This window comes from Trichomycterus rosablanca, chromosome 4 (assembly GCF_030014385.1).
Source record: "Trichomycterus rosablanca isolate fTriRos1 chromosome 4, fTriRos1.hap1, whole genome shotgun sequence".
NCBI lineage: Eukaryota > Metazoa > Chordata > Actinopteri > Siluriformes > Trichomycteridae > Trichomycterus > Trichomycterus rosablanca.
In genome coordinates this window covers 5,582,648-5,607,597 of record NC_085991.1, presented here as the reverse complement: position 1 = coordinate 5,607,597, position 24,950 = coordinate 5,582,648, and the positions used below count along the sequence as shown (strand labels likewise).

The 24,950-nt window shown below is 42.2% G+C and overlaps 1 protein-coding gene across 1 annotated transcript in view; it reads left to right on the top strand.

The window, feature by feature from the left end:
- Positions 1-24,950, top strand: part of asap1a (ArfGAP with SH3 domain, ankyrin repeat and PH domain 1a) — an 80,205-nt gene that overhangs the window by 18,945 nt on the left and 36,310 nt on the right. Inside the window, exons 3-4 of the mRNA XM_062993867.1 lie at positions 18,130-18,202; positions 24,396-24,541. Of these exons, the coding sequence (XP_062849937.1) occupies positions 18,130-18,202; positions 24,396-24,541 (219 nt within the window). The remainder of the gene's footprint in view (positions 1-18,129; positions 18,203-24,395; positions 24,542-24,950) is intronic.

The following is a 24,950-nucleotide window of genomic DNA, read 5'->3' as shown; positions in this document are numbered from 1 at the left end:
CAAAAGCTTAGTTAGGTGTCCACATAATTTTGGCCATGCTGTGCAGCTTTATTCCTGAAGACAGACACAAGAAACTGACAAATACTCTGTGTCCGACCGGAGCCAAACACATTTTGAGATGAACGGGTTCCATTTGGCCTCAGTGAAGCAGGAATTAGTGCGTCTGCTCGTGCCAAGCCGTAATGCCCAGGAACAGATGTGCGCTTCCTTTAGCTGTCCAGTCGAGAGCTTAAGTGCTCCGACTTCAGCGAATAACCAGAACCACTGTGTTAATACAGCGCCGTTCCATTTAGCTCTAATGGACGCTATTAGCCACTCGAAATGGCAGTTTGATTGAGCGTCGTTTCTCATTAACAGAAAACAACATGCGACGTGCACTCAAGAGCGTTCGATTGCGCTAATGCCATTTAAGTTCCACCGCTTGCATGCTGCATGTTAGAGCTGAGATTAGAATTTGAAGTTAATTAGCGCAGGTATCAGCCGGACAGGTGGCTACACAGACACACGATTGGCTGTTTGCCTGTAAGGGGCGGGACATTGACTACAACAGGGTTGCACTTTGCTGACTGGTCGAGGTGTCCACGCTTTGTGAGACCCCGCCCCTAGCAGTTGAAAAGAAGTAATCAGTGGATACACGTGTGTCTGAGGGGGACATGACAGTCTTGCCCCCCCCTCTTTAACCAGGTTGTGGGTGGCAGCAGCGATGAGAGAGGGTGATCATGTCTGTTTGGGTACAACTGTATTGGGTGAAAAGGGGGAGAAATGCTCAACTAGCACACGCCTCCTCTGACACGTAACACGACAACCGCTTCTTTTCACCCGCCAGTGGCGGACACTCACAATAGGTTAGCCACCACTAGTGCAGGGTCGCTTTTGGAGTGGTAATCACGTCATCAACCTCCCTCTTTTTGGTAGAGCTGATCGTGTCTGGTTGCACCGGCACTTGTCTGATCTGAGACTGTAGGGGAAGTTTCCTAGTACAACACACACACACACACACACCCACACACAAAAATAAGCAAAACATTTACAGATATAATGTTTTTTGTGGGTGAATTAAAAATAAAATAGTTGTGGAGCCTAGTGGGTAAAGTTTTGGGCTGTCAATCAAAAGATTGCTGGTTTAAATCTAGGCTCAGCTAAGCAGCAAGGCCCTTAACACTGTCCGCTTCTGGGGCGTCGTACGATGACAAGCTGGGCTAGGGCAGCGATAGCTCAGTGGTTAGGGTACTGGACGAGTAATCGGAAGGTTGCCGGTTTAAGCCCTACCATCACTAAGTTGACACTGTTGGGCCCTTGAGCAAGGCCCCTAACCCTCAATTGCTTGAACTGTATTCAGTGATGAATGTAAGTCGCTTTGGACATTCACACCAACATGCTGAGGCGACACAACCTGCTAGCATGTCAGCTAACGTCTTCCTCTGTGTACCGAAAACTGTCACTGAAGAGCCTGAATTTGCAAATAAAGGATACTTGTATAATTACACCTGTATACAAATTAAAAATCAGTGAGAATTTATTTACATTTGAAAAGAACTCAGTTGGTTGCATCGCATATATTTTGCATGGGATTGCCTTCATCGCTAAGGAAACATCAGACGCTGCGTTGTTATTGTGAGCCACCGTGCCACCCATTTATTATTATTTTCATGCATTTTCTCCCAGTTCTTCCAATCTAGTCGTATCCCATTACCCGCTCGTGCTCTACTCCGGGGAGGGCCGTGACTTACACGTGTTACTACCTAAAAGCAAAGGAATGGCTGATGCAGCCACAAACCAGATCTAGATTACCGATGTTCTGACGGTGGCATTACAGACTTGGCACAGTAGATACAGAGAAAGCTCAGCCTCAGATTACTGCACTGAAAGGTCTGGCATGATGTGAGCTCACACTCTTATATTAATGCTCACTCCCTCACCCCTGCTGAACTGTGACGCTTCTGAAATACCAGGGTTTTACAGTAGAACTGCAACAATGTCCTTGGGATCCAAATTCGGATCGTGTGGTCCACCCCTCTCCTCCACTTTGGGTGTGTAGTTGATGAAGATAAATCGCCGTGGTGACCTGTTTTATGTCGGACCTTTTCTCCAGCCATTGAGCCAGATGTGGAATCAGTGCAGATGGGGTGTTTGCCTGAGAGAAACTCTGCCAGCGTTAGAGACCAGGTTCAGCGCTAAAAACACAGCTCAGTTATCAAAGCGTGCTGTTCTATAATCGAGGCAGACTTGAAGTCTGTGACTGTGGGAATTTGTGCTTATTTTGTCATGTCAGGCACATTGATGGTTCAATTTATCTCAAAGATGTGCAGTGTAGTTCTTTTCTTCATTTCTTTCCTCTGTAAGAACAGGGCTAGTTCTTTTCTTCTTTTCTTTTCTCTGTAAGAACAGGGTTAGTTCTTTTCTTTTCTGTAAGGGCTGTTTTTTTCCTCTGTAAGAACCGGACTAGTTCTTTTCCTCTGTTAGAACAGGGCTAGTTCTTTTCTTCTTTTCTTTTCTCTGTAAGAACAGGGTTAGTTCTTTTCTTTTCTGTAAGGGCTGTTTTTTTCCTCTGTAAAAACCGGACTAGTTATTTTCCTCTGTAAGAACAGGGCTAGTTTTTTTCCTCTGTTAGAACAGGGCTAGTTATTTTCCTCTGTAAGAACCAGACTAGTTATTTTCCTCTGTAAGAACAGGGCTAGTTCTTTTCCTCTGTAAGAACCGGGCTAGTTCTTTTCCTCTGTAAGAACCAGACTAGTTATTTTCCTCTGTAAGAACAGGGCTAGTTCTTTTCCTCTGTAAGAACCGGGCTAGTTCTTTTCCTCTGTTAGAACAGGGCTAGTTCTTTTCCTCTGTTAGAACCGGGCTAGTTCTTTTCCTCTGTTAGAACAGGGCTAGTTATTTTCCTCTGTAAGAACAGGGCTAGTTCTTTTCCTCTGTTAGAACAGGGCTAGTTCTTTTCCTCTGTTAGAACAGGGCTAGTTCTTTTCCTCTGTATGAACAGGGCTAGTTCTTTTCCTCTGTTAGAACAGGGCTAGTTCTTTTCCTCTGTAAGAACAGGGCTAGTTCTTTTCCTCTGTAAGAACAGGGCTAGTTCTTTTTCTCTGTAAGAACAGGGCTAGTTCTTTTCCTCTGTTAGAACAGGGCTAGTTCTTTTCCTCTGTTAGAACAGGGCTAGTTCTTTTCCTCTGTTAGAACAGGGCTAGTTCTTTTCCTCTGTTAGAACAGGGCTAGTTCTTTTCCTCTGTAAGAACAGGGCTAGTTCTTTTCCTCTGTAAGAACAGGGCTAGTTCTTTTCCTCTGTAAGAACAGGGCTAGTTATTTTCCTCTGTAAGAACAGGGCTAGTTCTTTTCCTCTGTTAGAACAGGGCTAGTTCTTTTCCTCTGTTAGAACAGGGCTAGTTCTTTTCCTCTGTAAGAACAGGGCTAGTTCTTTTCCTCTGTAAGAACAGGGCTAGTTCTTTTCCTCTGTTAGAACAGGGCTAGTTCTTTTCCTCTGTTAGAACAGGGCTAGTTCTTTTCCTCTGTTAGAACAGGGCTAGTTCTTTTCCTCTGTTAGAACAGGGCTAGTTCTTTTCCTCTGTTAGAACAGGGCTAGTTCTTTTCCTCTGTTAGAACAGGGCTAGTTCTTTTCCTCTGTTAGAACAGGGCTAGTTCTTTTCCTCTGTTAGAACAGGGCTAGTTCTTTTCCTCTGTAAGAACAGGGCTAGTTCTTTTCCTCTGTTAGAACAGGGCTAGTTCTTTTCCTCTGTTAGAACAGGGCTAGTTCTTTTTGTCAGTATACAAATCAGAGGTGATTTAAGAACTACATCCAAAGCAAACCTGCCATAAGTCTGCTACTAATCAGATAAGCAGAAGAAAAACACTTAGTGCCGTGGCCTTGGTGTTCTAAGTGATAAGACGTTCGGCTGATAGCACGGATGTCTGATACTCTGCATTATTTGGGTATTTCCTGATTCTTTGTGAATCTTTATCTGAATAACGAGAGTATGCTACATCGATCTGTTCTTAAGGAAGGAGGCCCGTGTGTGTAAAAGCAGTCTGCCGGGACACAATGCAGTGTAATTGACGGTTGCTCAGGAAAAGGTTCTTTTTTTGGACACATTTCCTGTGGAATCTTGAGTGCGGCGGCTCGTCCCGTCTCTGCCTTCGCCTCAAGTAGCTTTTTCATAACAATGCCGATGTTACTGTAGAGATTCTCTGTTCCGTGTGCCGATATTCAAGACGTGCGATGGTGGAACGAGTTCATTTGTTTATGTCGAAAGTAGCCGACACAGCGGGAATGTTAAGACTGACCTACTTCGTTCTGGACAGGTTCTGAGACTCATCTCATCTGGTCCACATCTGACCGTCTGAACAGTTCTGCTAAAACTGCTCACTGTTGATGTTTCATTTTTACAAGGAATGAGACCTAGTTTATGCTAACTGGGGTACGTGTAAACACAGCTTTTCTGATCACAGCTTTTCTTACCACAAGAGGACACTTGTGGTAAGATGGCACTGGGTTAACAAATGTATTAATAATGCAACTATGTTATTGAACTTTAATAAATAAACTGCTTATTTTGAACAAAACAACTAACAAATCTGTCTCGCGTGTGTTAATCGTATTTCTTTACCAACCTAAACACTGCCACATCACGCCACTGCTGCGTTCTCTTCACTGGCTTCCTGTAGCTGCAAACATTCAGTTTAAAACACTGATGCTCGCCTACAAAGCCAAAAATGGACCCCGCTCTGTACCACGCAACCTCTGAGCCACTAGTCTCGCTCGACTTGATCCAGGACTCAAGGAAGACAAGCATCAAGGCTCTTCTCTGTACTTGCACCCAAGTGGTGGAACGAGCTTCCTCTGTCTGTCCGAACATCTGAGTCTCTTGCTGTCTTTAAAAAGCGATTAAAAACATTCATCACCTCTTTACTAAACACATAAGCTGACTTGTACTAAAATAAAATTGTACAAAATACACTTTGGTTCTAACAGGGTTTCAGCAGACTTGTGTTCTGGAACTGTTGTTTAAACTAGAGTAAGATAATTTTTACTATGGAAGCACTTCTGTAAGTTGCTCTGGATAAGAGCGTCTGCTAAATGCCAAAAATGTAAATGTAAATGTTCTAAACAATAAAGACAACAAATAAAATAGGTAATCAGTGGAGCTATTTCGACAGAATGTGGTGCTATCACGGCTTTGACAATAACCTCTATCTTAGTACGTGCATTTGGAAATGTTTACGCTGTTTCAGAAACAGGAAAATACTTTTTAACAAAGCAGATGTGCTGCAGTCCAAAGATCTGTAGCTTTTATTGTAGCTGATGCATCCTGGAGTGAAATGCAAAAACTCTCTGCAGCAGTAACAACATATTCTGTTTTACCCGGTCTTTACCTGATGAACTTTCTCCCCTTTGGCTGCAGTTTTGTGTTTTGCTGAATTATCACCTTTATTGGACACTTTGCAGGTCATGCATTCTGCTTCCCAGGGATCCCGAGCGACACAAAAGCACTGAATTTTTTTCTGTAATTTGTCTGTGAATTTTCATTTGCGGTTGGGCATTTATTAAGAGAATCTAAATAGATCTAAAGAGAAATGTGGAATCAGTGCTGAACCACACAAAGAATAGCGTGTGCAGATGACAAAAGCTAAATCCAAGACATTTTTGGTGATTTAGAAATCCCTGTCCGACCCAGAAAGAGGACAAGTCCGGGAAAAAGAGGACGTATGGTCACCCTAACTTTGCTTTTCAGGCTAAAATGCAATTTGTTATTAGTAAAAGCACATTTATTTGAATCTTCTATGAAATTGATAGAATAAGGCTGAATTTTGGTGTTGGTTTGGCTACGAAACATTAATACTCAAGCTTCCAGTTCGCTAACATGCAGTGTATGTGAGGTTAGCATGCTGGCTAATAAACACAAACTCTACATCTATAATAAAGCTAACGAGCTAACAGAGTAAATACTTAAGGACTTATTCTTTTCTCTATATAGTGTATAAAAGCCTTTTTGCTTGTACCCTGTAAAGTAAACTGATCTGATGAAGCTAGAAATGTGTTTGTAATTTAACCTATTTTGTCTGGTTGATGAAAAACAGAAACAAGGAGGAATGTTTACAGCCACTAATATGACCATAACAAACACAGAATTTTAAACTTGCTGCTTCTGTGTAACAGAAAAATCCTTCTTAACCAAAACCCATCGCTAGCTGGCTATTAAGCTTTAACTGACAATCAGTCTTGCCAGTAGTGTAGCCTAGCATTGTTTACTATTATTAGCCTGAACTAAATGAAACATAAACGCTACGACCGGGACTGGTTCTACATTTTGAATGTATGTTTTTAAACAAAAAATATATATTAGCATGTAGCATTTGAAGCCATTTGTCTTCAGGCTAGCTATATCACTAAACCTTAGGTCGGCTAGTGTAAACAACGCAGCCTGTTTGTTTTATTCATTCATTTATTTTCTGTAGCTGATGATGAGTTGCAGTGGGTCTGGAGTACAGATATTCATCTATAGATACATGACAAACTAGTCAGTGTTTGTTTAATGCTGTTGATTAAAAAGATTAGTTATTATCTTTATCATAATGGTGGATATTTGCTCTACTAGGAGCAAAAATTGTGGTTATCAATTCCAGTCCCAATTCCAGTGGGAAATACTAGGCAGAACTCAGGAATACCCTGGACAGGGCGATAGCCTCAGGTGTGACAAATCTTGTCTGTGTAACAAGCCGCCTATTAAAGCTAAATATTCTAATCAAGATACAACCCATTTCTCAAAGCTACTCTCGAGAACATTATTTAATATAATGTATATGTTATATGGGTTAGTCAAGTCGAGTTAGTGCATAACACAACATATTTATGTTAAAAAGAACGTTAACCATTCATTGCTGAGTTTAATATTACTTAACTGCTATGGTGGGGGATGCACCCGACAGCAGGCGTGCACCTTTCAGCATGACACCACTGTGGCGCAACACGTCCTGCTCATGCGCGTTAAAAGGGTGTCAGATTTCCTCTCATTCACATTTAATTAGAGCACTTGATGTGTTGAGAGGAGATCTTCAGCTGAGGTTTGAGTCCAGACATCAACCACGAGTTGTTACAAAGTTCAAAGACAAAGAAGCTACTGTTGGATTCATGCTGCTGTTTTTTCTCAATCTGTCAGATAATAATTAATATTCCTGATATTGATATACATGTATACATGTATTATATTATATTAGTTAATGTTAAATCTGTGTCAGGTGTAACTTTGAGATACAGGATATAGATTATTTAATGAACCCCAAAAGTAAGCTATTAGCTGCCGTTAACTTTATGGTCATGTTAGTTACACTCACTGTCCATTTTATCAGCTTCACTTACCATATAGAAGCACTTTGTAGTTCTACAGTTACTGACTGTAGTCCATCTGTTTCTCTACATACCTTTTTAGCCTGCTTCCACCCTGTTCTTCAATGGTCAGGACTCTCCCAGGACCACCACAGAGCAGGTATTATTTAGGTGGTGGATCATTCTCAGCACTGCAGTGACACTGACATGGTGGTGGTGTGTTAGTGTGTGTTGTGCTGGTATGAGTGGATCAGACACAGCAGCGCTGCTGCAGTTTTTAAATACCGTGTCCACTCACTGTCCACTCTATTAGACACTCCGACCTAGTTGGTCCATCTTGTAGACGTAAAGTCAGAGACGATCGCTCATCTATTGCTGCTGTTTGAGTTGATCATCTTCTAGACCTTCATCAGTGGTCACAGGACACTGCCCACGGGGCGCTGTTGGCTGGATATTTTTGGTTGGTGGATGATTCTCAGTCCAGCAGTGACAGTGAGGTGTTTAAAAATCCACCACCTTGTCAGTGTCACTGCAGTGCTGAAAATGATCCACCACCGAAATAATACCTGCTCTGTAGTGGTCCTGGGAGAGTCCTGACCATTGAAGAACAGCATGAAAGTGGACTAACAAAGTTTTGGCTGATCAGTGTATATATATATAAAAAGTTAGGGTAGGATGAGGGAAGCTTGGGTGGTGCAGTGGTAAACTACACTAGCCCACTACTGCTGAGATCTAGGCTTCGAATCAGCCAGTCAGGCATCTACAAACAGACATGATTGGCTATGTTTGAATCGGGGCGGATAGTCGACACCCTGTGATTCCGGGGACCCTGACCTGGATAAAGCTGTGGTAAAGCATTAAAAGTGTTTTACAATGAAGTTGAAACCAAATATTGCAAACTAAGCGTCATGGTTACTGGTTAATCAGCCGTTATTATTATTTTTCTAGCTTTTTCTAGGAATCCCATCCTGACTTTGTGTGCAAGTTTGGGTTGGATCCCGGATTCATACATAAGCAGATGCTATAAAATCTAAAGGCCTAAAGAACTCAGGAACATTCTGTGCTGAGTCAGGACATCCACGGCTGGGCATACACAGTAAACAGACCATAATTTCTACAACGTGCTGCTCTATTTGTATCTGAGATCCTGCCTCCAGCTCTGGCAGAGGAACATTTACTGAGGCCACTAAGGCCTCCGAGCGCTCGGGTTTGTTTAGCTGTGTTGATACTGACGGGGCGTTAAGTTCACTTGTTGCCGCGCTGTGATTTCAGTCGTGTCGGTTTGCAGTCGGCGTTTGGAAAGTGTTGCGTCTCGTCTCTTTTCTTGGCAGATCGAAGCCGTGAAGTGTGGAGTGTGGTGAACGGTCCTGCTGCAACATCTCTGTTTTCTAACAGACAGCAGACTCTTGGCCTCAGCACTTTTCTCAGAATTATGCATTCCACTTTCCATACTGCACCACTGATGTGCCGCTCGCGGTGGTTCCCTGCTGACCTGCATATGTGTGCATGACCCAGGGTTCAAGTTTTAATGAAGGTTTTCTCTTCCTGGAAGAGTGCTGAGATCCAGGAACCATGGTTTTATTTTTTATTTTTTCTTCCCACTGGAAGTGTACGCACCTGACAGTCCATATTTGAACCTAGCTTTAAGATATCTCGGGTTTGGCCGCTCAGGTGGTGCAGCGGTAAAAACACACGCTGGAACCAGAGCTGGGATCTCGAATACACCGTATCGAGTCTCAGCTCTGCCTGCTGGCTAAGGCTGAGCGGCCACATGAACAACGACTGGCCTGTTGTTCAGATTTGGGCGGGACTAAGCCGGATAGGGTCTCTCTCATAACTAATGCAATTACGACCTCTGCTGGCTGATTGATGGCGCCTGCACAGAGATGAGAAAAGAGTGCTCTTAGGGTGTGTCTCTCTATACACAACGCTGAGCTGCAAAGTGCAGGTGATAAAATGCATACGGCTGCTGCCCACGTGTCGGAGGGGGCGTGGGTTAGCTTCGTTCTCCGCAATCAGAGCAGGAATTTGCATTGGTGGAGAAGAAGTATGACGCAATTGGGCAATTGGACACGCTAAAAGGGAAATAAAGGGGAGAAAATGCATAAACATATACAGTATATATACAGTGTATCACAAAAGTGAGTACACCCCTCACATTTCTGCAAATATTTCATTATATCTTTTCATGGGACAACACTATAGACATGAAACTTGGATATAACTTAGAGTAGTCAGTGTACAACTTGTATAGCAGTGTAGATTTACTGTCTTCTGAAAATAACTCAACACACAGCCATTAATGTCTAAATAGCTGGCAACATAAGTGAGTACACCCCACAGTGAACATGTCCAAATTGTGCCCAAATGTGTTGTTGTCCCTCCCTGGTGTCATGTGTCAAGGTCCCAGGTGTAAATGGGGAGCAGGGCTGTTACATTTGGTGTTTTGGGTACAATTCTCTCATACTGGCCACTGGATATTCAACATGGCACCTCATGGCAAAGAACTCTCTGAGGATGTGAGAAATAGAATTGTTGCTCTCCACAAAGATGGCCTGGGCTATAAGAAGATTGCTAACACCCTGAAACTGAGCTACAGCATGGTGGCCAAGGTCATACAGCGGTTTTCCAGGACAGGTTCCACTCGGAACAGGCTTCGCCAGGGTCGACCAAAGAAGTTGAGTCCACGTGTTCGGCGTCATATCCAGAGGTTGGCTTTAAAAAATAGACACATGAGTGCTGCCAGCATTGCTGCAGAGGTTGAAGATGTGGGAGGTCAGCCTGTCAGTGCTCAGACCATACGCCGCACACTGCATCAACTCGGTCTGCATGATCGTCATCCCAGTAGGAAGCTGACGCACAAGAAAGCTCGCAAACAGTTTGCTGAAGACAAGCAGTCCAAGAACATGGATTACTGGAATGCCCTGTGGTCTGACGAGACCAAGATAAACTTGTTTGGCTCAGATGGTGTCCAGCATGTGTGGCGGCGCCCTGGTGAGAAGTACCAAGACAACTGTATCTTGCCTACAGTTAAGCATGGTGGTGGTAGCATCATGGTCTTGGGCTGCATGAGTGTTGCTGGCACTGGGGAGCTGCAGTTCATTGAGGGAAACATGAATTCCAACATGTGCTGTGACATTCTGAAACAGAGCATGATCCCCTCCCTTCGAAAACTGGGCCTCATGGCAGTTTTCCAACAGGATAACGACCCCAAACACAACCTCCAAGATGACAACTGCCTTGCTGAGGAAGCTGAAGGTAAAGGTGATGGACTAAACCCAATTGAGCACCTGTGGCGCATCCTCAAGTGGAAGGTGGAGGAGTTCAAGGTGTCTAACATCCACCAGCTCCGTGATGTCATCATGGAGGAGTGGAAGAGGATTCCAGTAGCAACCTGTGCAGCTCTGGTGAATTCCATGCCCAGGAGGGTTAAGGCAGTGCTGAATAATAATGGTGGTCACACAAAATATTGACACTTTGGGCACAATTTGGACATGTTCACTGTGGGGTGTACTCACTTATGTTGCCAGCCATTTAGACATTAATGGCTGTGTGTTGAGTTATTTTCAGAAGACAGTAAATCTACACTGCTATACAAGCTGTACACTGACTACTCTAAGTTATATCCAAGTTTTATTTCTATAGTGTTGTCCCATGAAAATATATAATGAAATATTTGCAGAAATGTGAGGGGCGTACTCACTTTTGTGATACACTGTATATGTACAGTACAGGCCAAAAGTTTGGACACACCTTCTCATTCCTGTGTTTTTTCTTAATTTTTTTTAAATTTTCTACATTGTAGATTAATACTAAAGACATCCAAACTATGAAGGAACACATATGGAATTATGTAGTAAACAAAAAAGTGTTAAACAAACCAGAATATGTTTTATATTTTAGATTCTTCAAAGTAGCCATCTTTTGCTTTAATGACAGATTTGCACACTCTTTGAAATTTTCTCAACCAGCTTTATTAGGTTTCCACCTGGAATGGTTTTCAATGAATGTTTGTGCCTTGTCTAGAGTGAATTTTTGGAATTTGTTGCTTTTTTTAATGTGTTTGAGACCATCAGTTGGGTTGTGCAGAGGTAGAGTTGGTAAAATATAAAACATATTCTGGTTTGTTTAACACTTTTTGGTTCACTACATAATTCTTCATAGTTTGGATGTCTTCAGTATTAAACTACAATGTATAAAATTAAAATAATCAAGAAAAAACATTGAAGAGAAGGTGTGTCCAAACTTTTGGCTGGTGTGTCCAAACTTTTGGCCTGTACTGTATATATATTAAAGATATCTCAGGTCTCTTATTCCAAGTTGATGTGTTCAATGCAAGGCTGTAGCCATGAATCGAACACTGGTCAGATGAATTTAAGGATTTATAGTCTGTTAAATATGATAATGACCACTGTGGGGCACTTTATGTAGTATTTACTGACGTCAAGTATCAAGGTACCACTGTAATCACAAACGTTCTGATGCGACACTGTGTGCTAGTTGTTATTGGTTAACCGTCAACTAATGGCAAAACCCCCTCGTGTATAAAAAGCAAAAATCCGGTATCGTAGCAACACAACTTTGGACTGTGTAGTAAACGTTTAAGATGCTCTTGGGTACGTCAAAACATGAATTTTTGCAGCTGGAGTTTTACAACCATAGTCCTACAACATTTTTTTGCATGTCATGCCATTTATATTCAAGTCATATAGAACGCAGACACACATAAAATCTTTTAACATAAGCAGGACATGTGAAACCTTGCTCACAGAGGAAAGGAATTGGCTAATTCTCCATTGAAAACACATGTTATGTTCCATTCATTAGCTCCAGAAGAGCATGAGATCATTTTCTACACTGAAGAACTGCTGGAACGTCAGGCTCAATGTTTTCTATGTAAAATACAGACAGATATGCTTTAACGAAGGTGCATCTATACACCCGGTTAGTGCTGGGTGATTTTCACCATTAATTTGGTTAATTCTAACGATGTTAGAAATGTGACAATCACGATTGTTTACATACTTTATATTTGAATTAAAATACCAACATGTCACGAGGCAGAAACTGACCAGACGCTCACGGAATATAAATCAAGGAAAGTTTAATATTAAAAAAGCAAAAAAATCAGTGTACAAAATCAGGCAGAGTCGAAAACCAAAGGATAAACAGACCGGCAGAGAAAACCAAAAGGGCGCAGACAACAAGGGTCATACACGGTAACGGCTAGATTCAGAAATAAGGCACGCAAACACGATCGGCAATACTTCACAACGAGACAGACAAACAGAAGTGTTTAAATAAGATTCTTTTACATTTTCAGCATACGCTTTTATCCAAAGCGACTTACACAATGAGCTGAACACGATGAGCAATTGAGGGTTAAGGGCCTTGCTCAGGGACACAACAGTGGCAACTTGGTGGTGGCGGGGCTTGAACCGGCAACCTTCTGTTTACTAGTCCAGTACCTTAACCACTGAGCTATCACTGGCCCCTATTCATGGAATTGAACACAGCTGAACTGAATCAAAACTCCTGAGACGGGGGCAGCTCAGGTGGCGCAGAGGTAAAAACACACGCTGGAACCAGAGCTGGGATCTCGAAAACATCGTATGGAATCTCAGCTCTGCCTGCCGACTAAGGCTGAGTGGCCACATGAACAACAATTAGCCTGTTGTTCAGATATGGGCGGGACTAAGCCGGATGGGGTCTCTCTCATGATGGTGCAATTAAGACCTCTGCTGGCTGATTGATGGCGCCTGCACAGAGATGAGAAAAGAGTGCTCTCAGGGTGTGTCTCTCCGTACACAACGCTGAGCTGCACTGCACTCGTCAAAGTGTAGGTGATAAGATGTATACGGCATGCTGCCCACGTGTCGGAGGGAGCGTGGGTTAGCTCCGTCCTCCTTAATCAGAGCCGGGATCGGCATTGGTGGAGAGGAAGCATGATGCAATGGGGCAATTGGACACGCTAAAAGGGAGAAAGAAAGGGGAGAAAATGCATAAACGAACAAACAAAAAAAAAACTCCGGAGACGCAGGATTGGCTGACCGGGGACATGTGATAGTCACGTGAGGGCACCGAGGGCGCATGGGAATTGTAGTTTATATTGTTAGAAGCAGAATGTGCCACCTCCATGCACCCCCCAGTCAAAGAGGACAAAATCAAAGCTGAGCTGACTGCTTACTTGATGTCCCCTAGTGTAGATACTGATATAGACTCACTTCATTGGTGGAAACAATACATAGGCTTGTGTTCCTTTTAAGAAACCTGTAAAGAAACTCCCCTTTTTCTTCCTTTTTTAGCGCGTCCAATTGACCGATTGCATCATGCTTCCTCTCCACCAGTACCGATCCCTGCTCTGATTGAGGAGAACGAAGCTAACCCACGCCCCCTCCGACACGTGGGCAGCATGCCGTATACATCTTATCACCTACACTTCGACGAGTGCAGTCAGCGGTGTTTACGGAGAGGCACACCCTGAGAGCACTCTTTTCTCATCTCTGTGCAGGCGCCATCAATCAGCCAGCAGATGATCGTAATTGCACCAGTCATGGGAGAGAGACCCCATCCGGCTTAGTCCCGCCCATATCTGAACAACAGGCCAATCGTTGTTCATGTGGTCGCTCAGCCCAGCCGGCAGGCAGAGCTGAGATCGATACGATGTATTAGAGATCTCAGCTCTGGTTCCAGCGTGTGTTTTTACCGCTGCGGCACCTGAGCGGCTTAAACAGCTACTCTTTAACAAGACAACTAACAAATGCATTTATGGTCAGATAATCTTATTCCCTTCACTTCAGCATTTAGCCTTAAACAATAAAAACAACAAATATAATAGTTCATCAGTAGAGCTATTTTGAAAGAATGTGGCGCTATCACGGCGTTGACAATGACCGCCATCTTAGTATGCACACTTGGAAAATCAGCCCATTGATCTGTAGCTGTTGTGAAGCTTCCTGGTGTAAAAATGCAAAAACTCCCTCTGCAGCAGTAACAGCATATTCTGTTTTACCCAGTCTGTCTGACAGACTCTCTCCTTTAGCTGCAGTTTTGGGTTTTTTACTGAACTGGCGCCTTTATTTCACACTGATTCGTACGTGTCCGCTTTGCAGGTCGTACATTCTGCTTTGCAAGGATCTCGACGGAGACAAAACATTCATTTTTTTCTATAATTCGTCTATGAATTGCCATTAGTCCGCTAAATGATTTGAGCTGACATGTTGGTAAGTTTGTTATTGTAACCTCAATCTTTAGCGTAGTAAAGAGAAGCAGTTAGCTCAGATCTAGTCATGTCTACTCAGTTCATGAGGAGCTGAGAAATCTTACTGAAGGACGTGAACGTGATCTAATGACCAGAAAAAGTTCATTAGCCATGCTGGAGCTTTTACTATCAGTGCTTTACTACGTCCTCTCTGTTTGTGACTTTACACAGGAAGTGTGTAAACGTTGATGAGACGTTGCTTATCATCTACACATGTAAAGCAGGACGTGGCACCGCTGGACAATCAGCCGGGCGCATGCCTCCGAGACCCTTTCACCGCCTTTACTGATGAGCAGCTTCCTGTTAAGCTCCCAGCACAGCTGAGTTGATGACATGAGGCGCGTTTTCTGTGTTCTTTTAATAGCGCTTTAAATACATAGCACTGACAGTGCTAGCTCAGTGGTTAAGGTACTAGACTGCCCCTTGCCCCTAGGAAAGGCTCTTAGTTGCAAGAATGGTGTGTTTTGTTTTGTTTCTCTTATGGCTGTATCCCAAACTGTATTCTATCTGCTACATTGTGTGGTACTATATCACTAATATCAGTTTATATCAGCTGTATAACTCGTCATGTTCTCACTGTGTCTGCTTGGGTTTTTCTACTGAATGCTTCTGTTTCACCTCACATTTTATAAGCAACAGAACATGAATTGCTATAAATTGCCAGTAGTGAGTGAGTGGGCGAATGAGCGTGTAGAGAGCAAGTGAGTGGGTAAGTGAGTAAATGAGCGAGCAAGTGAATGAGCAAGCGAGTAAGTGAGTGGGTAAGTGAGTAAATAAGCGAGCGAGTGAGTAAGCGGGCAAGTGAGTGGGTGAGCAGGTGAGTGAGTTAGTGAATGAATGAGTAGTAGGTAAGCGGGTGAGTGAGTTAGTGAGTGAGCGAGCGAGTAAGTGAGATAATTAGTGAATGAGCGGGTAAGTTAAGGAGTGAGTGAGGGATCAAGTGAGCAAGTGAATAAACAAAGAAGTGAGAACATGAGTGAGTAAGCAAGTGAGTTAGTGAGTGGCTGAGTGAGTGAGTGACCAAGCGAGTGGGTGAACAGGTGAATGAGAGGGTTAAGTTAAGTTAAGGAGTGAGGGAGTGAGTGGGTAAACGAGTGAATGAGCAATTGAGTGAGTGGGCAAGTAAGCGGGTAAGTTAGGGAGTGAGTAAGCGGGAAGGTTAGAAAGTGGGAGTAAGTGAGTTAGTGAGTGAGTGAGCGGGTAAGTTAGGGAGTGAGTGGGTGAGCAAGTAAGCGAGCAAGTGAGTGGGTGAGCAGGTGAGTTACTGATTGCGGGTGAATGAGTGAGTGGGTGGGTAATTGAGCAATCAAGTGAGCGGGTGAGCAAGTAAATGAGTGAGGAAGTGAGCAGGTGAGTTAGTGAGCAAGTGAGAGGAAGTGAGAGGGTAAGTGAGTTAGTGACTGGGCAAGCGAATAAGTGGGTGGGCGAGTTAGTGAGTTAGTGAGTGAATGAATAGTGAGTAAGTGAGTGAATAGGCAAGTGAGTGAGCAGGTACGTTAGGGAGTAAGTGAGTGAGCGTCAAGTTAAGAAGTGAGTGAGTGAATGACTAGTGAGCAAGTGAGATAATGAGTGGGTGAGCGAGTAAGGGGCCGAGTGAGCGGGCAAGTGAGTGGGTGAGCAGGTGAGTGAGTTGGTGAGCAAATGAGTTGTGGGTGAGCAAGTGAGTGAGCGGGTAACTTAGTGAGTGGTTGTGTGAGCGAGTGAGTGACTTAATAAGCGAATGAGTAGTGGGTAAGCAAGTAAATGAGCATAATTGAGCGTGTGAGTGAGTGGGTGAGTGATCAAGTGAATAAGCGAGTGAGTGAGCGGGTAAGTTAGGGAGTGATTAAGCGGGTAAGTTAGGGAGTGAGTGAGTGATCGAGTGAATGAGAGAGTGAGTAAGCATTTAAGTTAGGGAGCGAATGAATGAGTGAGTGAGCGAGTGAATGAGCAAGTGAAATGAATTGGCACCCTTTTCCATCTGTGTTTTTTGGTTGGAGACGTACCAACTGCTCCCTTCATCAGGATGAAACAGAATGTGAATGTATAAAACAGTAGAGAAATAGGAAGTGTGTTCAGTTTGGTTCTGTTTGGTGTTGTATTTCATATTCTCAGCAGGACGGAATATCAAACAGTTTTACAAACAACCACCATCATCTAAAAACGTCCACGTCAGGAGAAATCAGAGTGGCAGGACTGACTCTGGGTATAATGGATTTGGCCGTCTGCCCTGTAATGCATCAACATAATGCTGTAGTATTTATTTTTACACTCATTACAGCTTGTTTAGTTTTTTACTCTGGGTATACAGTTACTGCAATGAATGACCAGAGACCACTACTGACTAACCAAACATGTGGCCAGAAGTTGACTCCTTACACTCTTACATCTCATGTTAAACTAGAGCAATCAGTGTGGCGTTCATTTCCTTTACTAATATTAAAGCGTCCACTCTTCTGTGGAAATGAAATTAAACAGAACTGCAGTTGTTGCTTTTATTTAGTCAGAAGATTATTAGTGAAATTGGCCACTGTCTGTCTGTCTGTCTGTCTGTCTGTCTGTCTGTCTGTCTAGATAGACTGCAGAGTTGGAAGCATATCAATTGTTTTGGCTGCAACAAATGAATTCATTAACATGAAGGGGTGTTCCAATACCTCAGTCCATAGTGTGTGTGTGTGTGTTTATGTAGGGTAGCACTGTCACCTCACAGCAAAAAGGTCCTTGGTTCGAATCCCAGGTGGAATGGTCCGGGTCCTTTCTGTGTGGAGTTTACATGTTCTCCCCGTGTCCGTGTGGGTTTCCTCCGGGTGCTTCGGTTTCCTCCCACAGTCTTTCCTCAGCGAGTAAATGAGTGGGTAATTAAGCGGGTGAGTCAGTGAGTTAGTGAGTGAGCGGGCGAGTTAAAGAGCGAGTTAGGGAGTAAGTGTAAGTGTGTGTTTGTGTGTGTATGTGCGTGTGTTTGCCCTGGGATGTACTGGCGATCTGTCCTGGGTGTTTCCTGCCTTTCGCCCAGTGAATCGTACCCACCACGACCCTAAATAAGATAAAGCGGCGGTAAAACAGATGTGTTAATGAATGTGTGTGTTGTGCATATAAATACATACATATGGGTACATATTTATAGATAGATAGAGAAAGAGAGAGAGAGAGATACAAACACTGACTGGTGATTTATCTCTCATGGACTCACTGACACTATTGAATCATTCAGTAATCAGAGCTTCAGTCTTTCTCCAGTCGTCTCAGCGTTGGAGGTCTAATGGAAAACTGAGAGACGGAGAGAATCCTGCACTCGCCACACGTTACCCCGTCCGGGTTCAAGAAAACGATACAAACCAGGAGCCCTGCGGTGTTGCCATGGTTACGGGGGAAGATGGAATCCCCTGTGCTTCGGTTCTGGGTCTGACGGTGCAGCGTGAATGAAAACACGTCACATCGTGAATTTGCTTACAGATGTTTTACAGGCCAAAACACGAGCCCAGATGTGGCTGTGGATGTTTTCCATGTAAAAGCAGTGCTGGTATTTTTATATTTATTTATTTTTATTTTTATTTCTTTTCTCTTCTCTTCTGACCAGGCGCTGGACCAGGACCGCACAGCTTTGCAGAAAGTGAAGAAGTCTGTCAAAGCGATTTACAACTCTGGCCAAGGTAAGAGAGCGCCACCTTAACTTCCAATAATTTATTCAAAAATAACATTACAACATTTTAGTTTAACACAAGTTTAAATCAGTGTGCAATCCTAGTGCCCTAGACATGGCCCCTAGACATTTCTAGTGCACTACATAGCTTATCTTAGTTCATTTAGGACGTCTAGCTTTAGCCTTTTATCCAACCTTTTAGCTGTAGCGACTTAGCAAACTGGCTAATTTCCCTCTGTACATATTCTTTAGCTTAGCTTTCTCATGCTAATATGCATCCACCTCAACTTACAGCTGAGTGAGGAAATGAATTGGTAATTGAGTGGGTGAGTTAGCAAGTGATTAGGCAAAGAGTGAGTTAGTAAGTGAGTGGGTGAGAGAGCGGGTGAGTGAATGAGTTAGTGAGTGAGTTAGTGAGCGGTTAAGTTAAGGAGTGAGTAAGTGACTAAGTGAATGAGCGAGGAAGTGAGCAGATGAGTGAGTTAGCGAGTGGGTGAGTGAGTAAGCGAGTGAGTGAGCGGGTAAGTTAGTGAGTGAATGACCAAGTGAATGAGCGAGGAAGTGAGCGGATGAGTGAGTTAGTGAGTGTGTGAGCAATCGAGTGGGTGAGCGAGTGAATGAGTGAGTGAGCAGGTAAGTTAGGGAGTGAGTAAGTGCAGTAAGTTAAGGAGTGAGTGAATGAGTTGTGAGTGAGTTAGTGAGCAAATGAGTAGTGGGTGAGTGAGTGAGTAAGCCAGTGAGTAAGCGGGTAAGTTAAGGAGTGAGTGAGTGACTAAGTGAATGAGCGAGGAAGTGAGCAGATGAGTGAGTAAGCGAGTGAGTGAGCGGGTAAGTTAGTGAGTGAATGACCAAGTGAATGAGCGAGGAAGTGAGCGGATGAGTGAGTTAGTGAGTGTGTGAGCAATGGGTGAGCGAGTAAGTTAGGGAGTGAGTAAGTAAGTGAGCGGTAAATTAAGTGAGTTAGTGAGTGGGTAAGTGAGTGAGTTAGTGAGTGAATGGGTAGTGGGTAAGCAAGTGAATGAGTGCACTACATAGCCTATCTTAGTTCATTTAGGACGTCTAGCTTTAGCCTTTTATCAAACCTGTTAGCTGTAGCTAATTTCCCTCTGTACATATTCTTTAGCTTAGCTTCATCATGCTAATATGCACCTGCCTCAACTAACAGCTGTTACAGATGAGAAGCGGAACTGAGAGGCTATGATACTGCATGTGATGCTTTACTGACCAGCCTTAGTGCTCAATATAAAGGCCAAATAGACCTGAAATCCTGCAGTCCTGTTCCAAAATCTAGTGGAAAGCCTTTCCTGAGCAGCAAAAAGGAATCAGCTGTTTATTCGTAGTGATTTTTGATATAATGTTTTGCTGTTGGTTGTCCACAAACCTCTGGTCAAACAGGGTCTCCTAAAAGGGACATAAGTGTTAACAAACCCCTCACCCCTCCCCACCCCTCCCTCAAACAAACACACAATAAACTCAACTTTAACTTCTAAACCTTCATTGTTTTGCTTTAGTGTTTGCTCTGATAATAGTTTATACTGATTTAATGCAGTGGTGTGTATACACGTCCACTTTATCAGCAGTAACACTCCGTTCCTCCAGATTGATGCGCTGACCCTGCACTGACCTCAGTGTTCCTCACACCGCCATTAGCTTTTGACCCCTCAGTGCTGCATTGACAGTCAGCACATAAATTCAGCGTCTTCATTCCAGCCTGTGACTGTGTTTTTGTTTCCGCCGTCTCGTCCAATAAAGTCGTAGCGGTGAGCTCTCAGTTCATCACACTCATCACTGCGTTTAGTGTGAAGTGTCTCGTACTCTAGAGCAGGGTTTTTTTTCTATTTATTGATGCATTTTCTCCCTTTTTCTCCTGATTTAGCATAGTCAACTTGTCTTTCTCTGCTGTGAATCCCTAATTGCGTTCGAAGAGGGTATATTGCTGCTCACATGCCCTCTGATGTATGCACAGTCCTAGTGGGCCCCTTCCTTTATGCCTGTGCTTCTGCACAGGCGCCTCGGTCTGCTAACCAAAAACCTGTGCTAGTGTGCTAATATCCCGCTGTGCCACATGGGCGCCTCGACTTGAATTTTATTTCTAAAATACCTTCTGAAATACCACCACAACTGGCTCACGTGCTGTGTAGTCAAGAGGTCTCCCAAAACAGCAAACTGTACTGTTGGCACAATGGTAGCATGGTGTACTGCTCTACTAGCTTTTTAAATCCTGAGCGCCACTGAAACCTGGAGCGTCATAAATGTTTCTGAATAGCCGCTCAGGTGGCGCAGTGGTAAACCGTGCTAGCACACCGGAGCTGGGATTTCGAACTCGGCGGTTTAAAACTCGGCTCTGCCATCCGGCTGGGCTGGGCGGCTACATGAACAATGATTGGCTGTTGTTTATACAGGGTGGGTAAGCCGGAGCTGAAACCTCATAACTGGTGCAATTACGACCTCTGCTGGCTGATTTACAGCACCTGCACAGGGACGGGGAAAGAGTGCGTTGATTGGGGTGTGGCTCTCCGTACACAAAGCTGATCTGCAAATGAACTCGCCTCGTGCAGGTGAAAAGATGCAGTCGGCTCAGTCAGGAGTGGAGGTGAAAATCAGTAGAGAGGAAGTGTAATGCAATCGGATAATTACGACTAGATTGGGAGGAAAATGCAAAAAAAAATGTTTCTGAGCTTTATTCATGAATCCATGAAACAAACAAATCTTCCACTGCTGCTTCCACTGGCGGTTCGAAAGTCTGCTTTTTGGAAACAGGACTCAGTCTGCCAGAATCTGGCTTCTCCGGGCACACACTGGAAGCCAATCGCTTGTGGTTTGGCTACAACACAAATGTCAGTTCCAAGTTTGGAACCGTAGTGAGTAATGCAGATGTAATATAAACCTGATTCCAAAAAAGTTGCAACGGTAAGTAAAATGCAGATTAAAACAGGGTTTAAAACAGTAGACCACTGCACCATCTGAGGGCCTGCACAACCAGATTAATAATCCGAGCTGCTTTATGTATATTTGTACCCTGAAAAGAATAGAAAAAAGGAACCCTTGTAAAAAATCAGGCATACATGTCACTTACAAATGTAAATAAACTTAAAATCTCAACCGTAACAGTCCTAAATCATGTAAAACTTTTTTTATTTTAGCTGTTTTTTTGGACACTGATCGGCCCTCTACTGGCTGTTTTTGGGAAACGATGTGCTCTGGTTATACAAGCTTGGCTGTCTGTCCCTTTGCACATGACAAAATGATCTAATCATGTGGTTTTGCCAAGGGCTGGGCTTACACCAAGCAGCGAGGATCACTCCCTGAAAAGCCTGGTGTTCCACACCGAGTGTTTCCCTCCCGCTGATCATGTCCTGCTTCACTCAGCTGACCTTTTCCTGCATATGTGTATATATACTCTTTATACGAGTCCTTTCTGTCCATCTGCTCTCTCAATCTTCCCTCTGTTCCCTGGTGGCCTGCGCTGTGGTTGAATGTCTGCGTCTGCGCTCTGCTGCTTTATTAGGTTTCCCGTGAGCCGCCGCTCGTACAGGAAGCCGTCGCAGGCTGAGGATTAGCCCGGAATCCCAGAATGCTTTGTGCTGGAGACGGATTACTGTACAGCTGCGTTTCTCACTCTCGCGGTTTCTCCGCCCAGCTGGGTGCTTAGTGGGGCAAGGTCGAAATTCGCCCTTTCTGTGGTTGGCCTTAAGGGAAAGGCTAAAACAATACATGCTCAGTGAATGTAAACAATGGAGGGATTGTGCCAGGATGTTTCTATGAGCTTTAACTAGCGGTCGTGTGATTATGTTTTTTTTTTTATTAAGATCTAATACAAAAAAACATTAAATATATTATTATTTATTATTTTGTTATAATTTTTTTTTGTTATCGTTTTTTCCCCCTCAAATTATTTACAAGTGAAGTTTCCCATTTACTAATGAATCTTGCCATATTGATTCTTAGGAGTGAAGTCAGAGGCAGTTTTTAATTTGTATGTTACACACAATGATGTCTGTGGTCTAATTAGCTTCATTTTTCTTGCAAATATTTCTTTTTTATTTAGTTATTATTATTAGAAGTAGTATATTATTGTTGTTATTAGTATTAGGGCTGTCGCGCTAACCGCAATTTTGAAATATCGCGGTATAGACCAGCCAACCGCATCACCGCGATATTCACGTTTTTTCTTTCTTCCTTCTCTTTTTTTTATTTTTATTTTTTTATTGGTGCAGGGTCCATCTTGTTTTATACTCTTACATTCGGGTGTAATAAATGTTAAATAAATTCATAATGAAAATGAGCTAAGAGCGACATTTTCCCAACAACTGTTTCCATCCGTTGCTGCCGAGTGTCAGGCTTTGTGTTTTAAAATGTAAATAATCGCAACATTAATTATAGGCAAGTTTATTAATGATCAAATTGAGTTCACACTCAATAAATACTTGTAATTTAGACTATATTCAAAAAGCCTTGGTGTACTAAAACACTTAATGACAGTTAATATGGCATTGCAGCCTGCAAATATTCTCTTGCTGGAATGATTTAAATGTATTTTTTCATTGAATAAAAATGTATTGAAACGAATAATAACTTAAAATGTAGTATATATTGTTATGATAATTACACCTACTAAATAGATGGTTAATAGTGGCGCATTAATAACCAGGCTAGATTTCCTCTGCTGTGTAAAGTCGCATGTAAGTACAATACACGTGTGTATTAGTGTAACGAGCACACCATCAGAGAGAGTTTTAGTGCCGCCGGGAACATCGCTACCCCACTCAGATCCTCTCAAACCACATCAGGTGAACATGTTGGTTCTTCTAGCACGCATGATAACGCAGGTTTAAACTCTTACAGACTTTATTCTTTATTCTATTTTTTTTTTTATCATATTTTGATTAGATGTGCATTTAAAATATTTAGCCTAAACACTTTTTTTTCGTTTCACAGTGTATATCTAGCCTAGGCTAGAAGCTTAATTTAAACCTTTTTTTAATAGAGAAAAGACGCGCATCCCTGCTCTGTTCTGTATTTAACAATAAACACGCATTTCATTGGTCTTAAAGCTGTCTCATCTTTGTCATTATAAAGCAATAATATACCGAATCATAGCCCAACAATAAAGCTTGTTTATATAGCTCTAAAATCCAGATCAATTAAGTAATTTTCAAAAACAAAAAAATGGCGATATCACCGCATACCGCGATATTGAGACAGTCTGAATATCGCAAGGGAAATTCTTTCACCGCGACAGCCCTAATTAGTATTATTTTTATTTTATTATTATATTGTTATTGTTATTATTCTTATTTTTCTTTTTAACATTAATATATTGTTATTATTATTATAGTGTTGGTATTACTATTATTATTATTATTATATTGTTATTGTTTATTTTTTCTTTAGAAATAAAAGGAATTTTTTCTTATTATTTGCTTTTTATTATTTTCTTAATATATTGTTATTATTATTGTATTTATTGTTATTTTCTTATTATTATTATTATGTTGTTGGTATTACTATTATTATTATTATATTGTTGTTATTATTATTATTTTCATTTTCTTATTATTATATTGTTATAATTATTATAATTTTTTATTATTATATTGTTGTTATTATTATTATTTTCTTTTTATTATTATTTTCTTAATATTATATTGTTATTATTATTATTATTATTCTATTCTTCTTATTATTATCTTGCTATTAATTTTTTTCTTCAGAAATTTAAGGAATTGCTTATTATTATTAATATTATTTTACTTATATTGTTATTATTGTTATAATTGTTTATCTTGTTATTATTTTAAATAGCAAAAAATAAAAATAAAAATATTATTATATAACATTTTGAGGAACTCAGAGTAACACTAATATTACAAATTGGATTTTTTAAACCACTAAGTTTTCACGACAAAATATTATTGCTAAACTTGAGCTTTTTAAATCATGTGCGGGGTAAATTAACTTAAAAACAAAGTGCCCTTAAAGTAAATTAATTTGATAAGTGGATTGATGGCTCATTCTTCTTGTTTAGAGTGATTTGTGTCGTAAGTATGGGGGGGAAAAGTAATTTTTTTCACACTTAAAACAGACACTAAGCATTTGCAATCACAGATTTGGAAGAAGGTCACAGGTTTTACTTTCACTTTTAATAATCAGAACTGAAAATGTTTTATTGCTTTCATGTCTGTGTGTCTGTTTCCCCACAGAGCATGTGCAGAACGAGGAGAACTACGGACAGGCGCTGGACAAGTTTGGCAGTAACTTTATGAGCCGGGACAGCTCGGATTTGGGGGCGGCCTTCATCAAATTCTCCAGCCTGGTTAAAGAACTGGCAGCGCTGCTCAAAAACCTGGTGAGAAGTCTGACGTGTTTGAAATAGCAGAAGTACATCATGCTAGATTAAAACCCAGTCACCATGTCTCTGTACTACAACCATGCTGTGTTTTAAAGAGCTAAAGAGTGACATGCTGAGGAAATAGAAGACTGTTACTGTGGGGTGGTCGGGTTTCCTAACCTGTGACAAGGTAGTGTGGCTCTTTACGGCTCAGCTGATCAAACGATTGAGAATGGCCGCGCCTCGCACCATCACACTACCAAAGCTGTTTGATTGCAGGCGTTGATATCGAGCGCTGAGGCAGGCAGATGTAGCGGGACCTACGTCTTCCAAAAAGTGCAACGTTACCTTATAGTCCAGACTTTGATTGGGACAGTGGTAGCCCAGTGGGTAGAGCTGTGGGTTACCAACTGGAAGGTTGGGGGTT